Genomic DNA, 23,608 nt, shown 5'->3' with positions numbered 1-23,608 from the left:
ATTATTTCCATCAAATCTTTGGAAAATTTATATGCAAAACTACAGGCCCTTACACATGAGTAATGCCTGTGAACTTCAGTAAGAGTACTCAACTCCACAAAAGAAACTTGTTTATGCATATGAGGGCTGATGCTGCAAGTACATATGGAGACATAACCTACTAATGAAACTTGAGCAGTTTTGAAATGAAATGAAATCTGAGCTTTCGTGTTCCTAGGTAATTTGCCAGTTACATCAACCTCTTTTTGCGAAAGACTGTATATGTGCGTATATTTTATATATATATATATAAAATGAGATGGGAAAGAAGTCAGGAAGAAGACGTATCTTTGAGGAAAATATTAAGTGTTTAATCATACAATTCTGGCTTAACTGTACTCTGAAATAAAATCCTTTGCCTACAGCAAGTCTATGAAATATCTCTCAGCTCTTTTCTCAAATATTATTTGCTGTTGCTCCAGAAAGAAAATAAAAGCTATTACAAATAAAGATGATTATGATAATGAACCCACAGGGACAGAAGGAATACAAGGGAAAACAGATTTGTTTTTTAGTTAAAAATTATCTGTAGCATTACATTGTAGCACTACTTGGAAAAAAAATGGATCTGCAGAACATGAGAAGAAAAGAAGCAGTACAAAGCCACCACTTTCAGGATCATAAGTCTTGCTGCACTTAGCATTAACACAGAATGCTTATTCAATACATGCAATGTAATGGAAATTACAAATATGGTAAAGTCATCAAAGAAAAACTGAGTTTTTCACAATATTCTTGCATTTCGCTATTCTCGTAACTATGTTTCATATATGTGGAGGCCAGTCACGAGTGGTGTCCCCCAAGGCTCAGTCCTGGGACCAGTGCTCTTCAATGTCTTTATCAATGACATAGAAGATGGAGTCGAGTGCACCCTCAGCAAGTTTGCAGATGACACCAAGCTGAGCGGTGCAGTCGATACATTGGAAGGAAGGGAAGCCATCCAGAGGGACCTGGACAGGCTGGACAAGTGGGCCCACAAGAACCTAATGAGGTTCAACAAGGCCAAGTGCAGGGCGCTGCACTTGGGCCAGGGCTATCCCAGGTATTTATACAACCTGGGGGAAGAAGTACTTGAAAGCAGCCCTGCGTAGAGGGACTTGGGGGTCCTGGTGGACGAGAAGCTGGACATGAGCCAGCAGTGTGCGCTGGCAGCCCGGAGGGCCAACTATGTTCTGGGCTGCATTAAAAGAGGAGTGGTCAGCAGGGAGAGGGAGGGGGTGGTCCCCCTCTACTCGGCTCTTGTGAGGCCCCATCTGGAGTACTGTGTCCAGGCCTGGGAGCCCCAGTACAAGAAAGACGTGGAGCTCTTGGAACGAGTTCAGAGGAGGGCGACCAAGATGATCAGAGGGCTGGAGCACCTCTCCTATGAGGAAAGGTTGAGGGAGCTGGGCTTGTTTATTTTGGAGAAGAGAAGACTCCGGGGAGAACTCATTGTGGCCTTCCAATACTTGAAGGGAGTGTATAAACAGGAGGGGGATCGATTGTTTGTGAGGGTGGATAGTGATAGGACAAGGGGGAATGGTTTTAAGCTGAGACAGGGGAGATTTAGGTTAGATATTAGGAGGAAGTTTTTCACTCAGAGGGTGGTGACACACTGGAACAGGTTGCCCAGGGAGGTTGTGGATGCCCCGTCCCTGGAAGCATTCAAGGCCAGACTGGACGTGGCTCTGGGCAGCCTGGTCTAGTGGTTGGCGACCCTGCACTTGGCAGGGGGGTTGAGACTTGATGATCTTTGAGGTCCTTTTCAACCCAAGCCATTCTATGATTCTATGATTCTATGTATCAGGTGAAACAGTTGAATCAGAAAATAATCAGAAAACTGTAGGGGCACACCATCGAGTAGAGCAAATACCAATTTTCTCAGCAGCCTTTCAGTTTGACAGAATTTTTTGTTTTACCTCTATGAATGCCGCTTTTGCATTTGCATAAAATACATTTATCTATTCAAAAGCCTGTAAATTGAAAGAAGAAGAGCAGCAACAATACCTCTTGTAATTGTACCTCCTTCTTCTTAGCTGATAAATTTAAATGTTTTTCTAGCAAACTGTAGTTCTTCTCTGTTTCTTTATCAAACTTCTTCTTTTCCTCCTAGACAAAGGAACAAAGTAACATTCATTTACAAATAAAAACATAAGGAAAACCTCCTTCCTTATTCTTTTAAAATTCTGCTTAATCAGAAACAAAGAAAATCACAGTTTCATTAAATAAGGAAAATTGTTTCTAAGTCATTCTTTAAAAAAATTGAAGGCTAACTTGAAATGAAATCCCATTAATTCATTATGGTGAAGTTTATCAAGCAAATACTTACATATATGTTTAATTAAAAAAACAAACAACGTATTGATCCCTGAAAATCAGGAAAAATGCAGTAAGTCATCTACATCTCCACATCTTCCTGGTTTTGAATAGAGCACTTAAACAAAACATCAGTTTCACTACAAAAAATAACTTTCCATAACCGATAAGAGTAAAGAGTAAAAAGATCATTTGTGTAAGTTCCAATAGGTTTGCAGTCCCAAAACCAAAGTGATTTCAGCCCCATACTCAATTGATTTCTCAATTTTAAAAACATTCTAAGAACTGTGTTGAATTCCAGCTTCTACCAGATTGTTGTTACAACCATGAAAAACAAACCTTTTAAACAAAAAATTCCAAGAAAAATAAAATCATGCTAGCAAAAGTGAAGCTCTCACTCCTTCCAGGAGTTTCTTGCCTTTTTTGAACTGGAGAGCCCAGAACTTGGCACAGTATTCTAAGTGCGGCCTCACCAGGCTGCCCTGGTGAGGAGGAGGATCACCTCCCTCAACCTGCTGGCCACGCTCTTTTTAATTCACCCCAGGACACCATTGGCTTTCTTGGCCACAAGGGCACACTGCTGGCTCATAGCCAACCTGTCGTCCACCAGCAGGACCCCTAGGTCCTTCAATGCAGAGCTCTTCTGCAGCAGGTCATCTCCTAACTTGTACGCACGCATGCAGCTACTTCTGTTCAGGTGCAGGACTCCACACTTGCTTTTGTTGAACCTCATCAGGTTCTTCTCCATCCAACTCTCCAGTCTGTACAGGTCCCACTGAAAGGCAGCACAGCCTGCCCATGTGTCAGCCACTCCTCCCAGCCTTGCATCATGAGCAAATTTGCTGAGGGTAGGCTCCATCCCATCATCCAGATCATTAACAAAAATGCTCAATAAGATTGGACTTCGTACCGAACCCTGGGGAACACTGCTAGTTACAGGTCTCCAGCTAGACTCTGCACACTGGTCACTCTGAGAACTCAGAACTCTGAGTTCTGCCAGTCAGCAGGTTCTCAACCTACCTTACTATCCAATCATCTATCCTACACTTTCTAAGCTTCATTACAAGGATGCTGTGGCAGACTATGTCAAACCCCTTGCTGAAGTCAAGGTACACAACATTCACCGCTCTCCCTGCATCTACCCAGCCAGTGATAACAACACAGAAGGCTACAAATTGGTCAATCATGATTTCCCCTTGGTGAATCCATTTTGACTACTCCTGATAACCACCTTCTCTTCCAATTGCTTGGCATCCAGAACAAGTTGTTCCATCACCTTTCTAGGGGTGGAGGTGAGGCTGACTGGCCTGTAGTTTCCTGAATCATCTTTCTTGCCCTTTTTGAAGACTAGAGTGACACTGGCTATCCTCCATTCCTCGGGCAATCTCTCTCGTTCACCAAGACCTTTCAAAGATGATAGACAGCAGCTCAGCAGTCAACTCTGCTAGCTCCCTCAGTGCATCTGTGTGCATCCCATAGGGGGCCATGGATTTTTGCATACTGATTTTGGCTAGGTGGTCTCTGACCATATCCTGTTTGACCAAAGGGAAGCCTTCCATTCCCCAGACTGTCTCTCTTATCTCCAGGTCCGGGATTCCCAACGGGCAATCTTTGTAGAAAATACAAAAGCAAAGAATGTGTTCAGTATCTCCACCTTCTCAGCATCCCCTGTTACCAGAGCTCCCATCTCATTTAGTAGGGGACCCACAATTTCCCTAGTATTCCTTCTACTGTTGACTTACTTAAAAAAAGAATAAACTTTATTGTTATTCTTTATCTCCTTTGCCAGATTAAATTCCAAGTGGGCCTTAGCCTTCCTTACTGCATCCCTATCAGCCCTGACAACATTCCTATATTCTTCCCAAGCAGACATACATTTTTAATACACCATATGTTTTTGTTCTCTGGAGAACTGAATTCTGAAGATGGCATTCCAACAAAGAGGCTCTAAGCTGTTTAAGACTGCTTCTCAGCAAGAAATTTTAGCAGAAATGCTACATTTTCCTCCATCATGTTTTTAAGATCTTTCTTTAAAGAAGTAGTTGCAATATTCCTTATCTATTGAGGAACAATACAATATGCATATGGGATTAACGTGATTAGAGATAACATGATAGCATATGAGAGATTTGGAATAAATATTAGTTAAATATTTTTAGAGAATTTTTCTTTATGTGTTCTACAATTAAGCAAGACTGTTCTATTTAAAGTAACTGAGAGCTCTGTCCAGAAAATGTCTAAATCACATTTAAGAGCTTCAACTTCACAGAAACAGTATGCAGGAAGTTACGGGAAGAGTCATGCATTCAAACAAAATTTGAGATGTAGGATGTCAGTATGTAAATTCTCATGCTAAAAACATCAGGGACAGAATTCTGACTAAGAAATGAGAGAAGAACATGAGATAATTTGAAAATAAATATCACTCCAAAAATGGCAATGTACTCTAACACCAAAAACACTCAGTTGAAACAATCCGCTAATACAACTGTTTCTATGAAAATAGATTATATTCAGAAAAAAATAATTTTCCTTTGGTGACTATCTGTATTAAAAACCAAGGGTTTTTTTTACGTTGGTTGTCAGTCCAGACCCCTGATACACTTCTCAGACAACCATAAAATCATAAAAAACATTGCGATATTAAAATGCAATGATTTAAAATCAACAGAGCATTTTCCATGCATAAACACTGAACTCGAGTTCAGAGCATGTTAATCATTCCCACTAACATAAAGATGTATAGCTCTCCTGTAACTAAAAGGTCATCTTAGCTCTTAGATATCACTGCTGTTGATGTCATTAAATTGTAAAACAAAACATCCGCAGAGAGGTAGTTCAAAAATGTATGAACTGACTTTCAAAACAGAAAACAATGTTAAATAGCTGTACTTCCTCCCCTCAGCCCCTCTCTCAAATAATCATTTGAATCTCTTCCCACTGGCACAGAGAGGTAAATATTTTCCTCATTATCAAAAACTAGTATGTACTTAACATATTAAGTTTACTTTTTGTTTAATTAACACAATGTTGTGAAAAGCTTAAAAAAAAAAAGAAATTACTGATGATTTCTATCAAAACTGAAGTTCTTTGAATGAGATCCTGTCTTTAACCTTTTCCCACTCATATTGAGCAATTTGTGATTTATTTAAAACTAAAACTAAAACTATTTTCACTTTACGGACTGGAAAAAGAATAAAAAGATTAAATGCATATGGATGAGCTACTTTGGTTAGTTAATTTGTTTCAGCCATTGATTGTGCAACTGCAAATTTAAAGCAGAAAAGTGTTACCCATTAGGAAAGTGAAAAGGCTATTAGCAGTATTTCTCCTATTCTAGACAGAAGAGATAAGGTAGGGGGAGGAAAGAAGGAAGGGAAAGGACACATTCTTCTCTTCTTGAAGCATACTTTCCATTTGTTTCTGAAGCAAGTTCTCAAAGTAGAAAAATGTGTGAACACACGAAATATAAACAACAGTTTACCTCTGCCAAGTACATGTCATTACTGCACCCCAATCCAAGTAAAGAAATTAAACAAACTTATCATAAAAGCAAATGAGGGGCAAACCTTTACAGCTCCTAGTTGCTCTTTCCTAAATCGTTCCAAAGGTTTGATCAGAGTTTCAGTAACACTGAGTGCCTAAAGAAAAAAGAGCATGGGTTAAGTTTCTGTTGCCAGACAAGTCACTTCTAGCTCCTTTGAGGAAACAAACAAACAAAAAAAAACAAGCTAGGATACCCAGTTCTAACTCAAAAAAAAAAAAAAAATCCTATCTCTGAGTTGTTTAAAGCTTTTGGAATTTGTCATCTCTTTCAATTACAGTGTCAGGAAAGTTAAAATAAATCTGAAGTAAATGAACAAACGCAGAAACTTTAGAAGTTCAGAGGCTGCAGCTAAACAGCAACTGCTTTACCTGATCAGGTCAACAGCCTCAACAGCTGAACACCAGAATGTGACACAAGATAAGTAATTGTTTTCACTGGGGAGCATACAAATTCCTGCAACAATATATAACACTGTAAACATCTGTAGAATGGACAACCAAGGAGTACATAATAAGCTTTCAACACACAGTTAAAGTGGTTAGGCATTGAAATGTGTATTTTCAAATATTTACATTTGGTTACATTAAGAAAGCATTAAGCTAACCTAAGTTACAAAATCAAGAGGTATAGTGGTAAGAAGTGGAGAAGGCTAGTTGACTGAGTGAAAGTTTAATCCAGCACTTTTGGAGCATTCATTAGTGCACTCTTGATAAATGGCCTCACAGCCACATTAAAGGAAAAACAAACAAACAAACAAACAAACAAAAAAAACAGTGTGCCATTGTAAGACTGAAAAGTAGCTTATTTAGACCTGGCCAGCAAACAGGACTTCTATTTCTTATGAAGCTTCACAGGAGATGAAGTGGTGTTGGGTTTGGTCTTGGTGCAAACAAGAATTAGAATTTTAAGAACGTTTGAAATTTCAGCAATGCTGGAATTTCTTGAATACAACAGCAGCACTGAAAGAGTGACAAGAGGATGGGAAGTGTTGCAATGCAGTTGGGTTCCTTGGGGTCTCAGTTCTAAGGCAGAGCAACAGGGTAATTCAGTTCCAAGACAGCGGCCGTCACAGGCCAGGGCTGAGCTGCCAAGAGTCAAGGCGGAGCAAACAATGCAGGCTTAACCTGGCCTTCTGAAAAACTCTTATCATAAAACATGAGGGATATATTAGAGATCTGGCACAACATGAATCTAAATAGCACTTCCACCCAGCCCTGGGGCCAGGCAGGGATTTACTGTGGGAGTCATCCTGCCAATTCATGGTAACCACAGCAACTCTGATTTTTCAACAGTACTCTAATCTAAATATCTAACTGGAAACCAAACATCTGGCAAGTCTGGGCCAAACAAACTGTTGTACAGTTGTCCTCAGAACAGATATTCTCTAACTTCAGAGCTTTTGATCTTGTGGCCCAAACTCTTACTTTGGACATTCACTTCCTAATTTTGTCAGAAACATTTCAGCACACTCTCAAGGAGAGAAGGAAGAAAGGAGTACTGACAGTCTGGTAAGTCTGTGCTTCAAAGGGGTGCTGAGGCACTGGAGTAACCATGACATAGGAGAGCCTTGGTGCAGAGCTCGGGAAGGAGATAGACAACAGAGCAACTCCCACCATGTGTCAGGACCAACCAAGAGATTTACTGAAGTTTATCCCAAGACTTGGTGAATGCTCTGACAGTTGGATAACCATTTGGTCCCCATGCTGCTTCCACTCCTCTCAAAAGACAGCTACAGAAATCAACTGTCCCAGGCAGGAGCTGAGAAATGTGGAAGGGTTTAGCCCATCTTGCACTCTATGCACATATATCCTAATTATTCAAGCAGTCATGAGGAGACTCCAAGGGCAGTTTTAGGTTGTGAAGATCCCAGAACTTTCCCAGAAATTCTACAGGGCTGGAAGGCAAGGGCAATGTGTACTTCTAACTGGATCAACCCCAAGCAGCAATTTCATGGGACACAGCAGCAACACCTGAGGACTGAGAAATCCCTTTACTGGACAAAAGGATTCACCCAAATCTGAATAGAGAACTGTTCACAGAAATGACAGAATAATCCTTCTGTCTTGGAAAATTTTAAGAGGTTTGAGTCGTTTTTGCCAGTTTCCTCTATACTTAACACACAACAAAAAGTGAAAAGTAAGGTCAATAGGCAATGAACACATGCTGAACATGATGTTCAAGCCAAAGAAAAACAGAGCAATTTTGTGCAGCAGAAAAAAAAACACAAAAAACAACACAGACAGAAAGGCTGTGTTTTATACACCAGCAGGGCTGGCTACAAATTACTTTGTCTGTTATACTGCTGTGTAGCATTAAGCATGGGAAACACTAACAGTATTTGCTTGAAGCAGAAAATACGACTAATCACTAAATCAAAATGGGATGTTCCCTCCAAGACAGCCAACAAATAAAGATTCCAGTGTTGTCAGTGGTACAATAAGCCAGTAATTCTTTCATTAAAGAAAAACAAGCCTTCTCTCCTCCCAAAGGAGATATTTCTCGTTTTGCATAACCGAAACCAAACTTTTACAACAGATGGCTTTGAAGCAGAATTTTGCCTGCCCTACAGGTATTTACGATTTGTCACCCCTTTTGCTTTGTCTGTATGCCTTAAACAACAGTGCTGTTGAGTATTTCTTGGTAAAGTGGGATTTTTGTGGATCCCTGGTCATTCATGGACCTTCACACCACACCCACATATAAAAATATAGGAGGAACACTTCTTCCTTTCTGAAAATAAGTGAGAGCTTTTATGCACAGAAACCTTCAAGCAAGACATGACTGCTAAATTTAATAGTGAATTACAGAGCTGTTCTTCTGACTCATTGAAATGAAAACAACATTCATAATTACAGTATGCACATTATTACAATAAGGAGGAATTCAAAGTGTTTTCCAGTACTTAGAATTCAATGTTTATCATAAAAAGCTACAAAACGTTGTGTACTTACTTGTGGAACAAAAATATTATTTATGCTATTACTAATTGTTAACTAAGTGTATTTGCACCTTGGGAGTTCAAAAGTAACAAATGCTACTATTTAAAAACTGCCTGACAGACCAGAGGAAAAATACAAAAAAAAAAAAAAATATATATATATATAAAATAAATAAAGCATAGGAAATACGCTAAGGATCTCGAATTTATTTGTCTTTGCTACACAACACTCCCTTAAAGAAGTCTATGTCAAATTGCATCACTTTCAGGAAAATGTATCAGGTATTCAAATTAAATATTCATTAAGATAAAATTACATATTTCTGTCTCTTTCAACTTCTGCCTTGACTCCTGAGTTAACCATTCTACTACTCTAATCTAATCCTTGCAGAGTATGATGACAGGAATGTCTACTACTTAAAGGGCACAGAGAAATTCTTCTCTTTATATCCCTAAGCCATCCAAACCTACCTTGAAGGGATTATATACTCTCAGTTTTAAAATCCAGCAAGCCAACTACAGTAAGCGTAAACCATAAGAGAATCAATATAAAGAGGTCACGTCTTATACAGCGATGTCTTAGCTTGTTTTATGAATGTCAGTATCTCAGGAATGCTTTAAAAAAAAACAAAAGCATCTAATGCCACATGCACACATGCCTCAGTCTGAATGTCTGAAACCGCTTATGCCATTTCTGTTGTGTTCGCTGCATCTATTGAAATGACAAAGAATTAACTTAATTTTAACATAAGCCTCAGAACAGCCAGAAAAAAAAAAAAAAAAAAAAAAACATCACTGCCAACAGCACTTAAGGAGTTCACTGTATCCAACATTTTGAGCAGTATCTTAAAGCAGCTTTGGATATCTCCTAATTTTAGATGCCCTTACAAAACTTCACCTGCTCAGGCAGAGACATTTTACAGGATGGAGATTATTCTGACTTTCACAGCTCCTCATTATTTCAGAAGTAATAAATGACAGGCTGCATATTAAGGGGCCCAAGCTAACATTTCCTACAAAGAGTACACAAAGGCACAGATTAAATCCATTAGCAAGTACATTTACATTTCCAGCAACTTGCCTATTAGTCAGTTGAGTCAACAAGATCCAACAGGTAACCTACCAGTCAGTGCTAGTCCACAACAACTCCATTTAGCCTGTTAATTTTTCTCTCCTCAGAGAAGTGGGAGAGTGGCTGTTGAGAGAGAAACTGCTTCCCCAAACACCTCTTCCCATGCTTTGGAACCCAACAGACAGTGCTATCCACCAGTCCTCAAAGCTCCTCCTGCTTTCTTGTTCTCCTTCAGCAGACAGGAGCACACTGTCTATGATATGCAGCACTAACCAGTTCCTGCAGGCACAACCAGGTTGTCTTGAAGGAGAGGAAGGTTACCTGTGAGGGCTGTGAAGGAATATCAACCCATAAAAGCTGTTCCAGAACTTCAGTCTGGCCTCTGACGCTACAAAAGGCAGACCAACCTAAGTTAATCAAAATTTGGTTTACTAATTAGACAAATGCAACAGTAGGCTCCCAGCATTAATCCTAAAAATATCCTTAGACTCCAGTCTTTACTGGAAGAACAGGAAATTACACATTGCTAGTAAATAAATCCGGGTAGTGAGAGATACATGCATTGACGTTGCTCCATTCTTAATCCATGCATCCTCCTGTACAAGAGAGATTTACTGAAAATGAAAAAAAAAAGAAATATAAAAAGAAATATACACACATATCTTGCTACAGACTGCACAGTGACACAAGGGTGCTGAGTTCCAAATCCTCATCATAGGAAGTGGTATGCAGACCATATGCCAAACAGCAAGACAGGGTGGTTTAAAGTTTCCCAGTGCACTGAATGGGAAGATCTATTTGTAGACGGGGGCAGGATTGTCTTTCTCCTTGACAAAGCAAAAGAGGAAGCCAAGCACCAGCAGGGCAGAGCTCATGAAGCTGAGCAGGTGTCAATGAAACCAGAGCTGGGAAGGAAGTATTGCTCTTCTCAGCTTAACAGAATGCAGAAAGGATGACGTAGCTAACAGTGATTCAATAATAAATTCACTTACGCTGCTGCTAAATAAAGAAATTTACTTTCTAATAAAGAAATCTACTACCTACAGTTGCAGTTCTGCTTACAGAGAACATAGCTCTTTTATGTTTTTCCTAAATAACTGAAACATTCAGCCTAACACAAAAGGTGGTTTTCTGATAACCTCAATATTAGGGGGGTAGGGAAGAAAATAAAAAATAAAAATAAGAAAAGGTCTTCTCCTCCAAAAAGCTCTTCTGCTACATAACTTTGTAAAGAAATGTCTTGAAACATTAAGATCTATGCCTGAAAGTCAGCATTATCTAACTTTACAGATACAATTCCACTGTCGAGGAACTTGCAATTGCTTTCTTGCAACAGAGTTTAATATCTCCTCTTTCTTTCCCCATGGGAATATTATTTCCTCTTACAAGAGCACACTCCCATGAGTTGCATCAGCCAACTCTCCTGCCAGTATGTCCTGCTAATACAGCAGTACATCCCTCTACCCACTCTTCAGCACTGGTATTGTATTTAAATGGAGCACTGACAATCACAAAGCCAACACTCCAAAGTTCTTGAAAACTACTCATGTGGCTTAAGACCATGACTTCCTAAAAATCACAGAATTTCCTATGCTAAGCCCTGCCCCACAAAGCTGAGGTACAGGCAGACTCCTACTCTTTGCACTGACTCATTTTCTTCAATGCAGCAGCCTCGCCTTACAGATGATACAGCAGCAGGACTCCAGTGTCCCCTCCTGTAGTCAAAGCTTATTTTCCATTGAGTGGAAGAGTATGACTATCTAAAGGACAAATAGCTAAAAATGCCTCCTCTGATCTATATGCTGTGCTCTACTCTGAAAGAATGTTTGCATTGATGTACTTGCCATGAGACAGATGGCCTGGAAAATTTAAGTTGGTATCATAAGCAGACAATACAAAATTATGTATATATATTATTAAAAAAAAAAGAAGAAGAAAAAATTAAGACAGTGAGCTTTAGCAAAAACTGCTTAGAAAAAAAAAAGTAACGCTATTTAATGGTCCTGTCCTTTGAATAAGTTTATTCTTCTTAAATACATCCCACTAAAAAGAGAACTACTATGAAACAATAAATGTAACAAAGAGAAGAGAAACAGACAGACAGCTTCACATGTAGCAACAAATCAGCTTTTCTCCATTTGAAGTGGATAACCCTTCCAAGATTCTTCTAGCAAACTGAATATGCAAGAGCTGTGTTCACATAAGAACAGCGAACCACTCCCAGTCCACACTTAGATGTATAAAGATCTCAACAAAGAGAAAAGGCTACTCTGGGAAGGAAATAGCGTAATACTCATTTGCTTTATTCATGGCTAAGCTCATAATTGAACAAAAAGACACCACTGAAAGGCAAGGATTCTAATCGCGAACAACAGCATCAGTGTTTAGTCAAGAATGAACTGCCCAGTTATTGTGAGAGGAGTCCTCCACAAGAAACAGTGATGTTATTAACAACCAGCAAAATCCAAACTGTTGGAAGTTTTACAATGCAAATTCCAAACATTTCCTGCTGATGAAATAACAGAATGAAAATTCTCTACGGAGTTATATGTTGATGCATGTGAGACCACAATTACCTAAAAGAGGAAGCTGGGGATAAAGCAACTTTTCAGTCATATTCGCTCAGAGGTTGGGGAAATACATCCCAAATTGGTTTTGCCCTTTTTTATCCTCTCGTACAAACAACGCTGATTTCTGGATTAAGTGCAGGAGTTCAGAAGTAACTCAGGAAACTATTTCAGAAGATTGTGCTTAGCATTCAAAAACTGATTACTAAAACAGTCAATATAAGGAATCACCACAACATAAAAGATTTGCCTGAATAGTTTTTGTCAGCATGCATTTGCCTATTCCAATAGTTCTATGATTTCCATCTGGCTTCATGCCATAAAGAAGATAAATGAAGGTTGGGTAATGAGGCACAGCAGCAATTGTTTTGCTTGTTCCTAAAACTGGAAATAGATTTTTATCAAATTGAACAGTTTACAGGAAGGTAAAGTAAAAGGGTCTAGGTCCTGAGAAACCAAGTTTTTGTTTAGGCTTTTATCTCTGTACCTGAGATGTTCAGTGTGCTGTCAGCAACTTAATTTTTCAGAAGTGATCACTGATTATGTACTATTCATTGTCTTGGCAGTTAACATTTAGCAGTCTGTATTGCCAGTGCATTTAACACAATCAGAATGCCATATAATGCCATCAACTCTTATTGCACAGATCTTAGATATCTTACATCAAAAATCCAAAAATATGGGATCCAAAAAATATGGGATCCAAAAAATATGGGATAATTTTTACCTAGATCAGTAGGTAAAATGACTGTTCCTTCACAAAGATTTCTTCAGATAACTGAGAAAATTGGTTAGGATTTATGAATCATTAAATACCTGCACACTGAGGAACAAAGAAAAGCTCAGAAAAAAATAATATCTTCACAGCAGAGTAGGAACAGTGTAAACTAAATACACAGTCACTTTAAAAAGAATAGTAAGCTATCCAGAAACATTAAATGTTAAGTGAGCACTTAACCTGTGAAATAAATTCATGTATTTAAGTACCTCAATCATAAGAGGTAAGTATAAATGCATGTAAGTAAATATTTGCACAGATTATTTAAATTTTACCTTTAACTTTTTGAGTGCATACGTTTGAACCTTAAGAACTTCTTTTTACTTGGAAACCCCTCTGCTTCCACTTTTTTTTTTTCAAAGCCACTGGAAGAAGAAAGAGACAAAAAGACAGAAGACACTTCTCTGTTACTTTCTTTAAAAAGCCATACAGAATCAGTTTCTCATGTTTCTGAAACACACACAGAATTATGAATTTGAGAAGAATTCTGAACTTGATTCTGAAAAACTGGTGAAACTGACTAAAAATATAAAAGGATTCTTGAGAGGAAGGACTGTAAGCAGTTGTAAGAAACATAAAAGAGTCCTATGGAATAAGAACAACAGTCTAAAAGAAAGATGTTATGCTCAAAAACTGAGAAATTGCCATCTTTCCTAGGGAGATATCAAAAGGAATAAAAGTGTGCTAAAACTGTGGCAGAAAGTTAAAAGAAATGGAAAAAAAAAACCAATAGCCTCTAAGAACTGCAGATCTTAATTTTCAAAAGAAAATTAATTAAAAATTGAGTGGGATTAAGAATAATTTTGACGTAAAAGAGAGACGTTCTAAACACTGTACAACTAAACTGAATCAGGAAAAATACAGAAGTAAAACACCACTTTGAAAGAGTAGCAGTCTTCTAGCCTTTGAAAGCATAACAGTGAAAATTCTTCTATGAAGGAGAAGTGATGAGTTTTACTCCATGACCACTGCAGAAAAGGTAAAATAACTAAGTAGATAAATAAAAACAGTTTAATTTGATGTAAAGGCAGACTTAGATGGATATCAGCAAAAAAAAAAAAGAAAAAAAGAATAACAACTAAATGTTGGAATAAAACTAGAGAGATCCCTGGCCCTGAACTTTTTTCTAAAGAATGGTTGTCAGCGATGGTCCAGGTGCACACAACCCTGCTATGAATCACACCTCTGGTAGGGCTGCAGGTAAAACCCATCCAACTAACTCAGGTCTCACATAGGAGTAAGGTAACTAGATAGGATAGAAGAAACTACCGGACAGACCTGAGATATTGCTGGACACTGCACGTAACAGTGTGAGAAGCTGACTGAAGTCACAGATGTGCCTTGAGGGCCGGCTGGATTTAACCAATGTGGTTAAGGGGAATTAGGTGAGAAACAGCTGAACTCCAGAGGCAAGTCAATGGCAGCACTACAGTCATCTGAGGGAGTGGAAGCATGCAAACCCAGCACATCAGAGTGTCCACAGACGCCAGCACCAGAAGTACCATATACTGCTGAGATTACTGAAGAAATGTTAAGAGCAGTATCACATGTGGGCATCAGTTAGTAACAGTGGAAACAATAAGGAAAACTGATTGGGGCAGGTTGTTCATTCGGAAGAATAGGATAGAGAAAGGAAAGTAGGAAAGTTGTAAAGAGAAAGGTCAAGAAGGAGGAAAGGGGATAATAATCTCAAGCAAGTTATGTGATAGATGCTGTCAGTGGTGGACCTACCAGGCAGCCCTGTGCAGCTCATCAGCTTAAATGAGGGCAGCAAACAAAACCCGTTGTTCTTGCCACATCACAAGAATCAGACCTAATTCTGCAGTTGGGAAAACTAGGGTGGAAGGGAGGTTTGGTGCTCTCCTTGGTGAGCAGGAATAGCTGGATGGAGGGACTGTGCACCTTAGCATCACCATGGTGGTACCTGTTTGTCCCCAACCTTTTCCTAATAACCTTGTGAAGTTCCCTTTCATCCCTGCACTTCCCACAACACTTCTGCACTGTCAAAAAGGCAGAATGTAAGTCCTAGGACTCATTCCTAACATGTAACAAGCACTTCCAGGCTATCCTCAGAGACAAAATGACCCATTTCTTATCTGCTTCAGGGAATGTCATCGAGCTACGGTGCTATGGAAAAGCATAATTTGTTTTTATCTTGGCCACTCCATAATAGTTCAATGGAATGTTTGGATTAACAACGACTTCCCCTTCCATCAGGCACTAAATCCTTTGACAGTTGGGATATAACTTTGGCAGCCTTTGAAGGGGAAGGCGGAAAAATAAAACCACAAAACACAGGACTTGGACATCTGAATTAAATTATTAAATATCCACCAAGTGAATATTCACCAAATGATTATCAAACAAGTGAATTTGTGGTAAACAAAAAGAGAAAAATTTACGGACTTGATTCACCACATACAATATTTGCAGAAAACCGTGAGAAGTATAGGTGATGAGCATTCCATAGTTTAGAATGTATTTTAAGAATGAATTTGTCAAATATACTACATGGTTAAGAACAATTTAACCCTCTTCCTTCTCAAATGCACAAAAATTAATTGCACAGCAATTTATGAACTGCCTTAAGGTTTATAATTATTAATGGATTTCTTTAAGCTTATTTTATGCAACTGAAATTTCTCATGTGCAACACTCAGCACTGACATTGAAGTGAGAAATCAAATCTTCACCTTCAAAATTATAAGGGGTAAAATGATCAATAAGCTGTTAATATGAAGAAGACTGGAGGCTTTTGAAAATAATCCTGCTGTAATACTTGCATCTTAATGGAAACTCTTTGGATCTCTGAGCTGATTCCAAACATCTAAGTGCAATACCCTCACATTCTCCATGGGACGACAGCTCTTGCCACTGCTAAAACATACTCTGAGAAGTCAGAGCAGCAGCTGCTGAAAACTATCTTTACCAAGCACCACACAACTATTTTCTCAGAGATTTATGCCCGCTGTTATATTAGCTCACTCTAAAAATGATACATAACATTTGGAGGACTACAGATGCAGTGAAATGGTCATCTGATAACTCAGAGAGTATATTGTTTCTGTCTGGAATCAAATATTTGCCCCACGATATACTCCCCACTTTTTCACCAAATTGTAACCATTCTAACATAATACCGCATTTCATACTTTCCTCATCAAGAAACTGATATGAGTTAGCTTTGTGTGACAATGCCTTCAGTGTAATCATGAGAAGCATACAAAAAAAATAGGCAGCACTCTTTTATAGCATTCAGTCCGAAAAACAGAAATGTTTTACTATACAAAGAACACTGGATTCTGCACAGCCTACCACACAGGCAATCTGTCACTGCTGAAGATCTATTGACACAGCCAGTGAATGGTAAGGCCAGTGAAACATGCTACATACTCTAAAATCCTCCCATACAGAGTGGAAAACAACATGAGAGCCTACCAAAGAATTTCACTCATAGATGTATTCAACTTCACTAAAATAAAATACAGCAATGGCTGGCAGGAATAAACAGAGTAAACATCACTTCAGAATTACAAAACAAACAAAAGAAGCGTTCTTACATAGTGTAGCAAACCCTATAATTTGGCAAAGTGACACTTCAGTAATTTGCAAGGAGCTACTCAGACCTTAAACCTAACTAAACTACGGTTCCATATTAGAACAACACACCAGGACATAAGAGCACACTCAAGGAATCACGACCACTGTTGGATTTAGGACTGCCAGAGAGAAAAGTATACAAAAATTACTCATCATTATTCTTGCTTAGGTACATGCTCCTACAGCGTAGGCAAAGTTTCCATTAGGAAATCAAGACAGCAAATGCACATTGTAGAGCTCTCAGCTCATGGTCCATGAGCAGCCAACCTGACCCCGATTATACCAAAACCCTAAGCAACCACAGATATTTGAACAAAGAACACTCCCCATCTGTACAATTGATAAACTAAATGTTTGCCTATGCAACCATACATCTATAAAGAAAAGATCCGTGAGTCTGTTACCGCATCCAGCCAACAGACTGCATCCCAAATCCACACAAATCCCGAAGTTGATGCCATAAAGAACCTGGATCCAAATCTGGCCAACTTCCCAACCTCGTGTGTCCTCCTGCAGAATTATGTCTATCATCTTGTTTTTCAATATAACAGGTAAAAAAATGTTTAGGTGGTTTTCACTCCTCATTCTAGCCATAAACTACTGGGGCACTGCCAAGCCAACTAGTAGCCTTCCATCTTTTTCACAACAGCTTTCTTCTCCAATGAGAAGTAGCTGTTGTCTCTAACTCAAGACTCCAGGATCAAAGACTGCACAATGAGAGCTTTCAGTGTTGAGCTACCAATATCAGCAGCTTGGCGGTTAAAAACGTAGCAAGCAACTTTTAACTTTCCTCTTACTCTTTGGCATATGTACAGCTTTTTAAAATTTTTATTGCAACTCACCAAAATTTCTCTTTGCTCTTCCAAATTTTTTAAGAAGTTTGAAAACTCATGAAGAGAAGCATCTGTAATACAAAACCAGAAAAAAGTTCCATCATGTTGTGGGATGGCATGGCAAAAAACAAAGCCATTTATAATCTCTTCTTACCTACCTATGTATCTTTCATCGTCTGTCTCTGCATCACCAATGAATTCAAATTTAAAGTCTCTCAGAGAATGGGCAAATTTTCTCTGGGCTGCTGAAAGGTCTGCAAAGAAAAAAAGCAAGGACTGAAGGTTAGAGAATCATTGTAAGAAGATTGTAAAATCCTCCTACCCCGATCAACTTTTACAATAAACCCTTAACACAGGTCTGCCTAAGGACATTACAAGATAACAAATGTTGTCTAAGCCTCTTCTGTTCTCATCTGGGAATCTGTCACACAGATTGCTTAATATGAGGCTATGCAGTACAAAGCAAGTGCAATCATCTGTACAGTATCAGACCTATTCTTACACTTCACCATATGGTCACAAGCCACACAAACAGATTTGTAACTGCAGAAGTTTAAGCCACAATACTGAATAAGTTGTGACAGCAGAAGGATTCTCTGCTAACCTAAACTCACTAGCATATTTGCTGGTGCAAACACACATTTTAGGATTTCCTACACATGTTATGTAGATATGGATATATATTCCACTAGGAGACCTAAGCCAAATTGAAAAGAATTGTTACATTGGAGCCAGAAATTCTAAGGATTTAAAACCAGACTAGAAGTTAAGTTCACAGTATTAATCTTGTATTACTACTTTTTTTTTTTTTTTTTTAGTATTACTAACCCATTTTTCTTCACATAAAGTTTTTATCTACTAGTGTTTGACAATTTGGGGTCAGAGGTCTACGCTCTACATCCCTCAGGAAGTAATTAGATTCTATATTCAGCTACAAAGCCCTTACTAGGATTAATAACACCATAAATAAGCAGCATACACACACTTTTCTGTTGTGCTGACATGTTGCAGACTTGGGAACGTCATGGGTTCTGAAGGGAAGGAATTGCTCAATGGCAGAAAGAAAAAAAGGATGTGCATCTTGGTACCCTCTACTCAGTAGTAGAGGTTTTACTCAGATTTTTGGTGTCAGCCAAGGCTAAGGACAGTTTGAAATGTTTAGTTAATCTGTAATCTTTTTCATATCACATGCAGTTCTAAAAGGGCCAAGAACAAACCTTTAGCACATTGACTAAGCGTTTCATTTTTTAATATTGAACAGGAACTAAAAGAACACAACATTCTTTAAAAATGTATAAATAAATAAAAACACAAAACCCACCAAAACTATATCAGGTCATACATGCAATACTTTGTGCATTGTATCACCTCTCACAGTTAAATACAAGTTCAGAATACAAAGCTGCACTGAAAGTTCAATTCAACCACATCAAAGGTTAAGTCACAAATACTTTACCAACAGAAACATAAACATAAAACAAAAACATGCTTTTGGATCCCTGTCATTCCACATGTCTTTCACCTCATCAATTTCTCCTAAGCTCTTTTCTCACTTATTGTTTACAAGTGCTACTCCCTTCAATGTCACACTGTCAGGCATTTGCCTTCCTTTTGCAACTGCTTCTGAAGCCCATACGTGTACTCTTCAGCCCATGAGCAGCAGGACTTCTTGTGGGTGAAAAGGCTTCTAAAGCAGACAACTAAAGAAAAACGTTCTGCCAGCGGTGAAAGGATTCAAAGTTCAAAAAAAACAATTTTCTCAAACATTTAATGTTATGTTGGTTTGTGAGCCAAGTCACAGTATGAGGCTGAAAAGAGTTTATTTGTGGGAGAATGGGTCTATCAACCCACACTCTCTCAAACCTATTTAGCTTTTTTGAATCTGATAATCTCCTGCCAAAGCCCTGTCATATGAGAGCTAACTCCTCACTGGAGGAAAGAACTGTTTATTCTGTTTCCCCTGCTTTTAGAGGTGAAGTAACTTTGACCACAGCACGCAGCATAAGGTGCCACACAGCACTGCATGCAGGCACACAACAACCCCACTCCTCTTCCCAGACCCTCCTCACTACCAAGTCCTACCACAGCAGTGTGAGACCATCCCCTACAGGGCTGCTTATCCCACCACTCTCGTGACAGTGACTGGAGGCAGAAGCTGTGCCCACACTCCGATGCTTTCAGTGGGAAACCCAACAACTTGCACTTCTCATGGGCTCAGAAAGTCGCATTCAGGCACTTCTGCTTACCACATTTGTTAAGGGACTGGAAATTCCTACACAAGGACTGAAAGCAGTAACCTTTTAACATTCTACAGCTAGATTTGCAGAGTTCCTGTATTAAAGTCATGAAAATGCATTAAAGTTTCGCAATGTATTTCCACGCATCTCTGTGAAATGTTTAAGAACTGTTCCACAAAATGTTAGGAAGCATGTGAGGATGGGAGGAGGCTGGGAGTTTCAGGACACAGAAGAATCATCTTATGTGGCCAGAAAAGTCACATATATTTATTTATTGAAACAACACCAAGAAGAAAAGACACTGAAATAGAATAAGAACTTAGCACATAAGAAGTCACTGGAGCTAAACAAAAACCAATCAAAAGTTGCAACATGCAACTGGAAAGAAGTGAACCCCCTGACCTGGTAAGGACATCTCTGTCATTTGGTGAACAGACTGCTGCAATGATCAGAGTCCCAACTGTTGCCAGAATAAAGAGATATTTAATCCTGCTTAGTCTGCACATGTTAACTGCAAGATTCTTCATCCAATGTTTCATATATCATTCATCAATCTTTTTTTTGTTTTGTCTAAATTTACTTACAAGTCCACATTCTGTTTTCACTCCCTGGGCCAAAATAGCACTGGTCTAACGTAAAGTGAGCACTCTGGTGGGCAGAACCACTGCTGCCTCGCTGTTCCCAGAAACTGAAAAGTCTCCACTCTGCCTCTTGGAAAGACAAAAGCAACGAAGCTGAGTATCAAATAGAGATGGAGGAAAACTTTTAAGAAAAGGTAGAATGAGAACACAGAGTTTGCTCTTCTACAGCACAGGAAGAATAATGAGGATCACAGCTAGACTCAAAAAGATAACATAGCCTTGTGCTGGATTTTCTTGACCTTTGACAAACCATAGCCAGAGAGGCAGAAGCCTGAGACCACCTGCAATCAAAGCTTCAATTGCAGGGCAAAAAGCAAGAAACTGCTCCACAGCCTTTGCACTTATAAATTCCACACAGTCTACAGTACATACATAAACATACACAAGTATTTATGAAAGTGGAAAAAAAAAAAACCTGCCTGTTGATGCTATTGTAAGCACTATACTTCATTACCATTGCTTTTTGACTTCAATGCTGAACATTGTTGTTTAATGTAGAAGTTTCATACGCATAGTTTGGCTCTCTCACATTCTATTAGAAGGCCTTTACCACAGCAAAACTGCTCAGCTGACACTCACAGATGCACCTCGGCATTGCTCCTCAGCAGCAGCAGAGGTTGCAAGAGCAGCATGTTATATAAAGCAGAAACAGAAACATATGGATTTTAGCTATATAACAGTAACACAGTATGTGAGTACAAAATATTTATCAAATAGCACTGTCACTGGTGCCATTTATCAGAATAATATTCGTCTAATAAGGAAAACAAAGCACAGTGAGAATTTTGGAGGCCAGAAAGCAATTCATTTTAGTTTCCAAGTTCAACACAGTAACACCAAATTAAAAGCTCTAGAGCTGGTAAAAGCTGATTGCTGAAAGCTCCTGCTGAGGCTCTAATGGAACAGGGGATCCAAGATTAAACAGTGTTTAAATATCAACCAAACACTGAATAAACTGTAACTCCTAGCAAACCCATAAGGCAGATTCACTTCAAAATACTCACGCTCTTAAGAGATGAAACCAAGTATCAGCTAGATGTTCAAATTAAAAAAAACCAACCAAACAAAGACTGATGAAAGAAAAAGATACATTTTCAAAGTCAGAAGGAAGAGAAGGAGGAAAGGAGAGACTTAGGGACACGGCAGCTTTTCATTTTCTCTCTGTTACTGTCCCCATCAGTACACTGTATTCTTTTCATGCTTAACTGCAACTACATAGAAACACATGATAAGGAAGAAGCAGTTCCACTCTCCCTTGCCCTGCTTTGGAGCACTTCTGCACCAGGCACCTGCACCTGGCTGCTGGTGCCTCCACACGAATACTTTCCATTTAGGTTTGGTGAAAAATATTTTTGTTTCTTATCTGATCCAAGCCACCGTGACGATACAAGGAGCTAGTTATGGCCAGCCCTCACATTCAACACCGCACTCCAGTCCTCTGCTTGCTCTGAGGTCAAAACTGACTTCAGTGCTACTCATCTAACCTAGAATTCTTGCACAAAGCAAGACAGTACTAGGGCTATGCCAGATCTCTTTTGCATGGCAGGAGAATTAGTTACTTGCAACAGTCCTTTTTATTAATGTTTTCTAGAGTAAAATGTAGATTTCTACCTCGAGCTTCACTTTTACAGTATCAAGACACTTATCTAAGAGGAGCTGGCATTACTTCTCCATTCCTCATTGCTATAATCTCTTTTCTAACAGACATCCTCCAGGAACAACAGACTGATGGCAGCTTTGGCAGCTTTATTTAACATGGGTTCAGATTGTTCTGTTCTCCTTCAATAACAAAGGTTAGCAGACACCTAGATTTGCCTACCAAGCTCATCTTCAGCATGAAGGACTAGCATTAGCCTTCTCACCAGTCACCTGCTGCTATCTTCTTCACAAACTTTGCTACTACCTTCATAAAAGGAGCCTTGTTTCTCTTCTTTATCCCCTATAGTAAGGTGAACAATGAATCTAACACAATCCACGACATTGAGAACATGAACAGGCTTTAGCTATTACCTTAGCAAGACGGATAAACAAGATTTACTTATCAACTTAGCAGATGCAAGCTGTGTGACAGATTAAAAGCAGCAACACATTCCAACTCCCTGAAAAAAAAAATGAATAGCAAGAAGTTTAATCTGCTAAGTATACTGAATCATCAAAACAGAAAAAATTACAATAAAGCTAAAATACAAAGTTATTCATTCCTCTTCAAAAGATAGAACAGAACTCAAGAACTAAAAGATTTCTGGAGTTCAGGCTTAATAATGTCACAGTACCTATGAGTTTGTGAAAGCTTAGCAAATTCAAGTGTGAGGATTAAAAATCAAGCGTCATCAATCATTGACATGTCAAGTAGCTTTTTTTTTCCCCAGCACAATACAGCATTGGCTTTTCTGGAACATCCCACACCCTTAGAACAAATGAGAAAAAATAGAACAACATTTCATTCTAATTCAATTAGTAATAGCATTCTTCTACTGTTGGCCCAACAAAGCCACCTTTTCCAGCCATAGCCCGCAAGCACTCAGCAGCTGATGCTTCACACCCTCTGCGCTTACATGCTCAGGTTAGAGACAAATCCACCAGCACCACTCAATAAAAAGTTTCCGTCCACTGACATCTTCCCCAATTCAATAGGCAGCCCTCTGCACTCCCTCTGGGATCACATCAGTGCCCCTACACTGCAGCCCCTGCTCCCTTGCTGCAGCCTCCTCTGACTTCACCATCTCATTCTACCAGCAATACCTAGCACACACGAAAAGCTATGGATGATTACAAAAACAATACTGTCTACTGTGAGCAGCAAGTTTTCAGGACAAAAATCAAATACTTTCCCACTGGCCTCTAAAGAATACAAATAGTAATTATACCAAAGTTATGATGTGTTTATTATTTACTAAAGAAGAGAAATAGAGAAAAATGAACAATGGAGACATTAATATTCATCAGAACAGTGCCTCTGTTAGGAACCGACTAGTCTTCAGTCCTTCTTCCACAGGACTTGACATTGCCTATGAGCGTTTTAGTCCATCCTGGGATCGCTAACTGTGGCGTAAATATGCTA

The 23,608-nt window shown here is 39.0% G+C and overlaps 1 protein-coding gene across 3 annotated transcripts in view; it reads right to left on the bottom strand.

Moving 5' to 3' along the window:
* ARHGAP10 (Rho GTPase activating protein 10) overlaps positions 1-23,608 on the bottom strand; it is a 140,765-nt gene that overhangs the window by 82,537 nt on the left and 34,620 nt on the right. For all 3 annotated transcript variants that reach the window (XM_021396394.1, XM_021396393.1, XM_021396392.1), the window contains exons 2-5: positions 17,828-17,923; positions 17,679-17,740; positions 5,904-5,975; positions 2,026-2,127 (exon numbers count right to left, since the gene is read on the bottom strand). In XM_021396394.1, coding sequence (XP_021252069.1) covers positions 2,026-2,127; positions 5,904-5,975; positions 17,679-17,740; positions 17,828-17,923 — 332 coding nt within the window. The remainder of the gene's footprint in view (positions 1-2,025; positions 2,128-5,903; positions 5,976-17,678; positions 17,741-17,827; positions 17,924-23,608) is intronic.

This window comes from Numida meleagris, chromosome 4, assembly GCF_002078875.1.
Source record: "Numida meleagris isolate 19003 breed g44 Domestic line chromosome 4, NumMel1.0, whole genome shotgun sequence".
In the NCBI taxonomy this organism is placed as follows: domain Eukaryota; kingdom Metazoa; phylum Chordata; class Aves; order Galliformes; family Numididae; genus Numida; species Numida meleagris.
The sequence above is the reverse complement of the archived record's forward strand: the minus strand, read 5'-3'. Positions and strand labels throughout refer to the sequence as shown.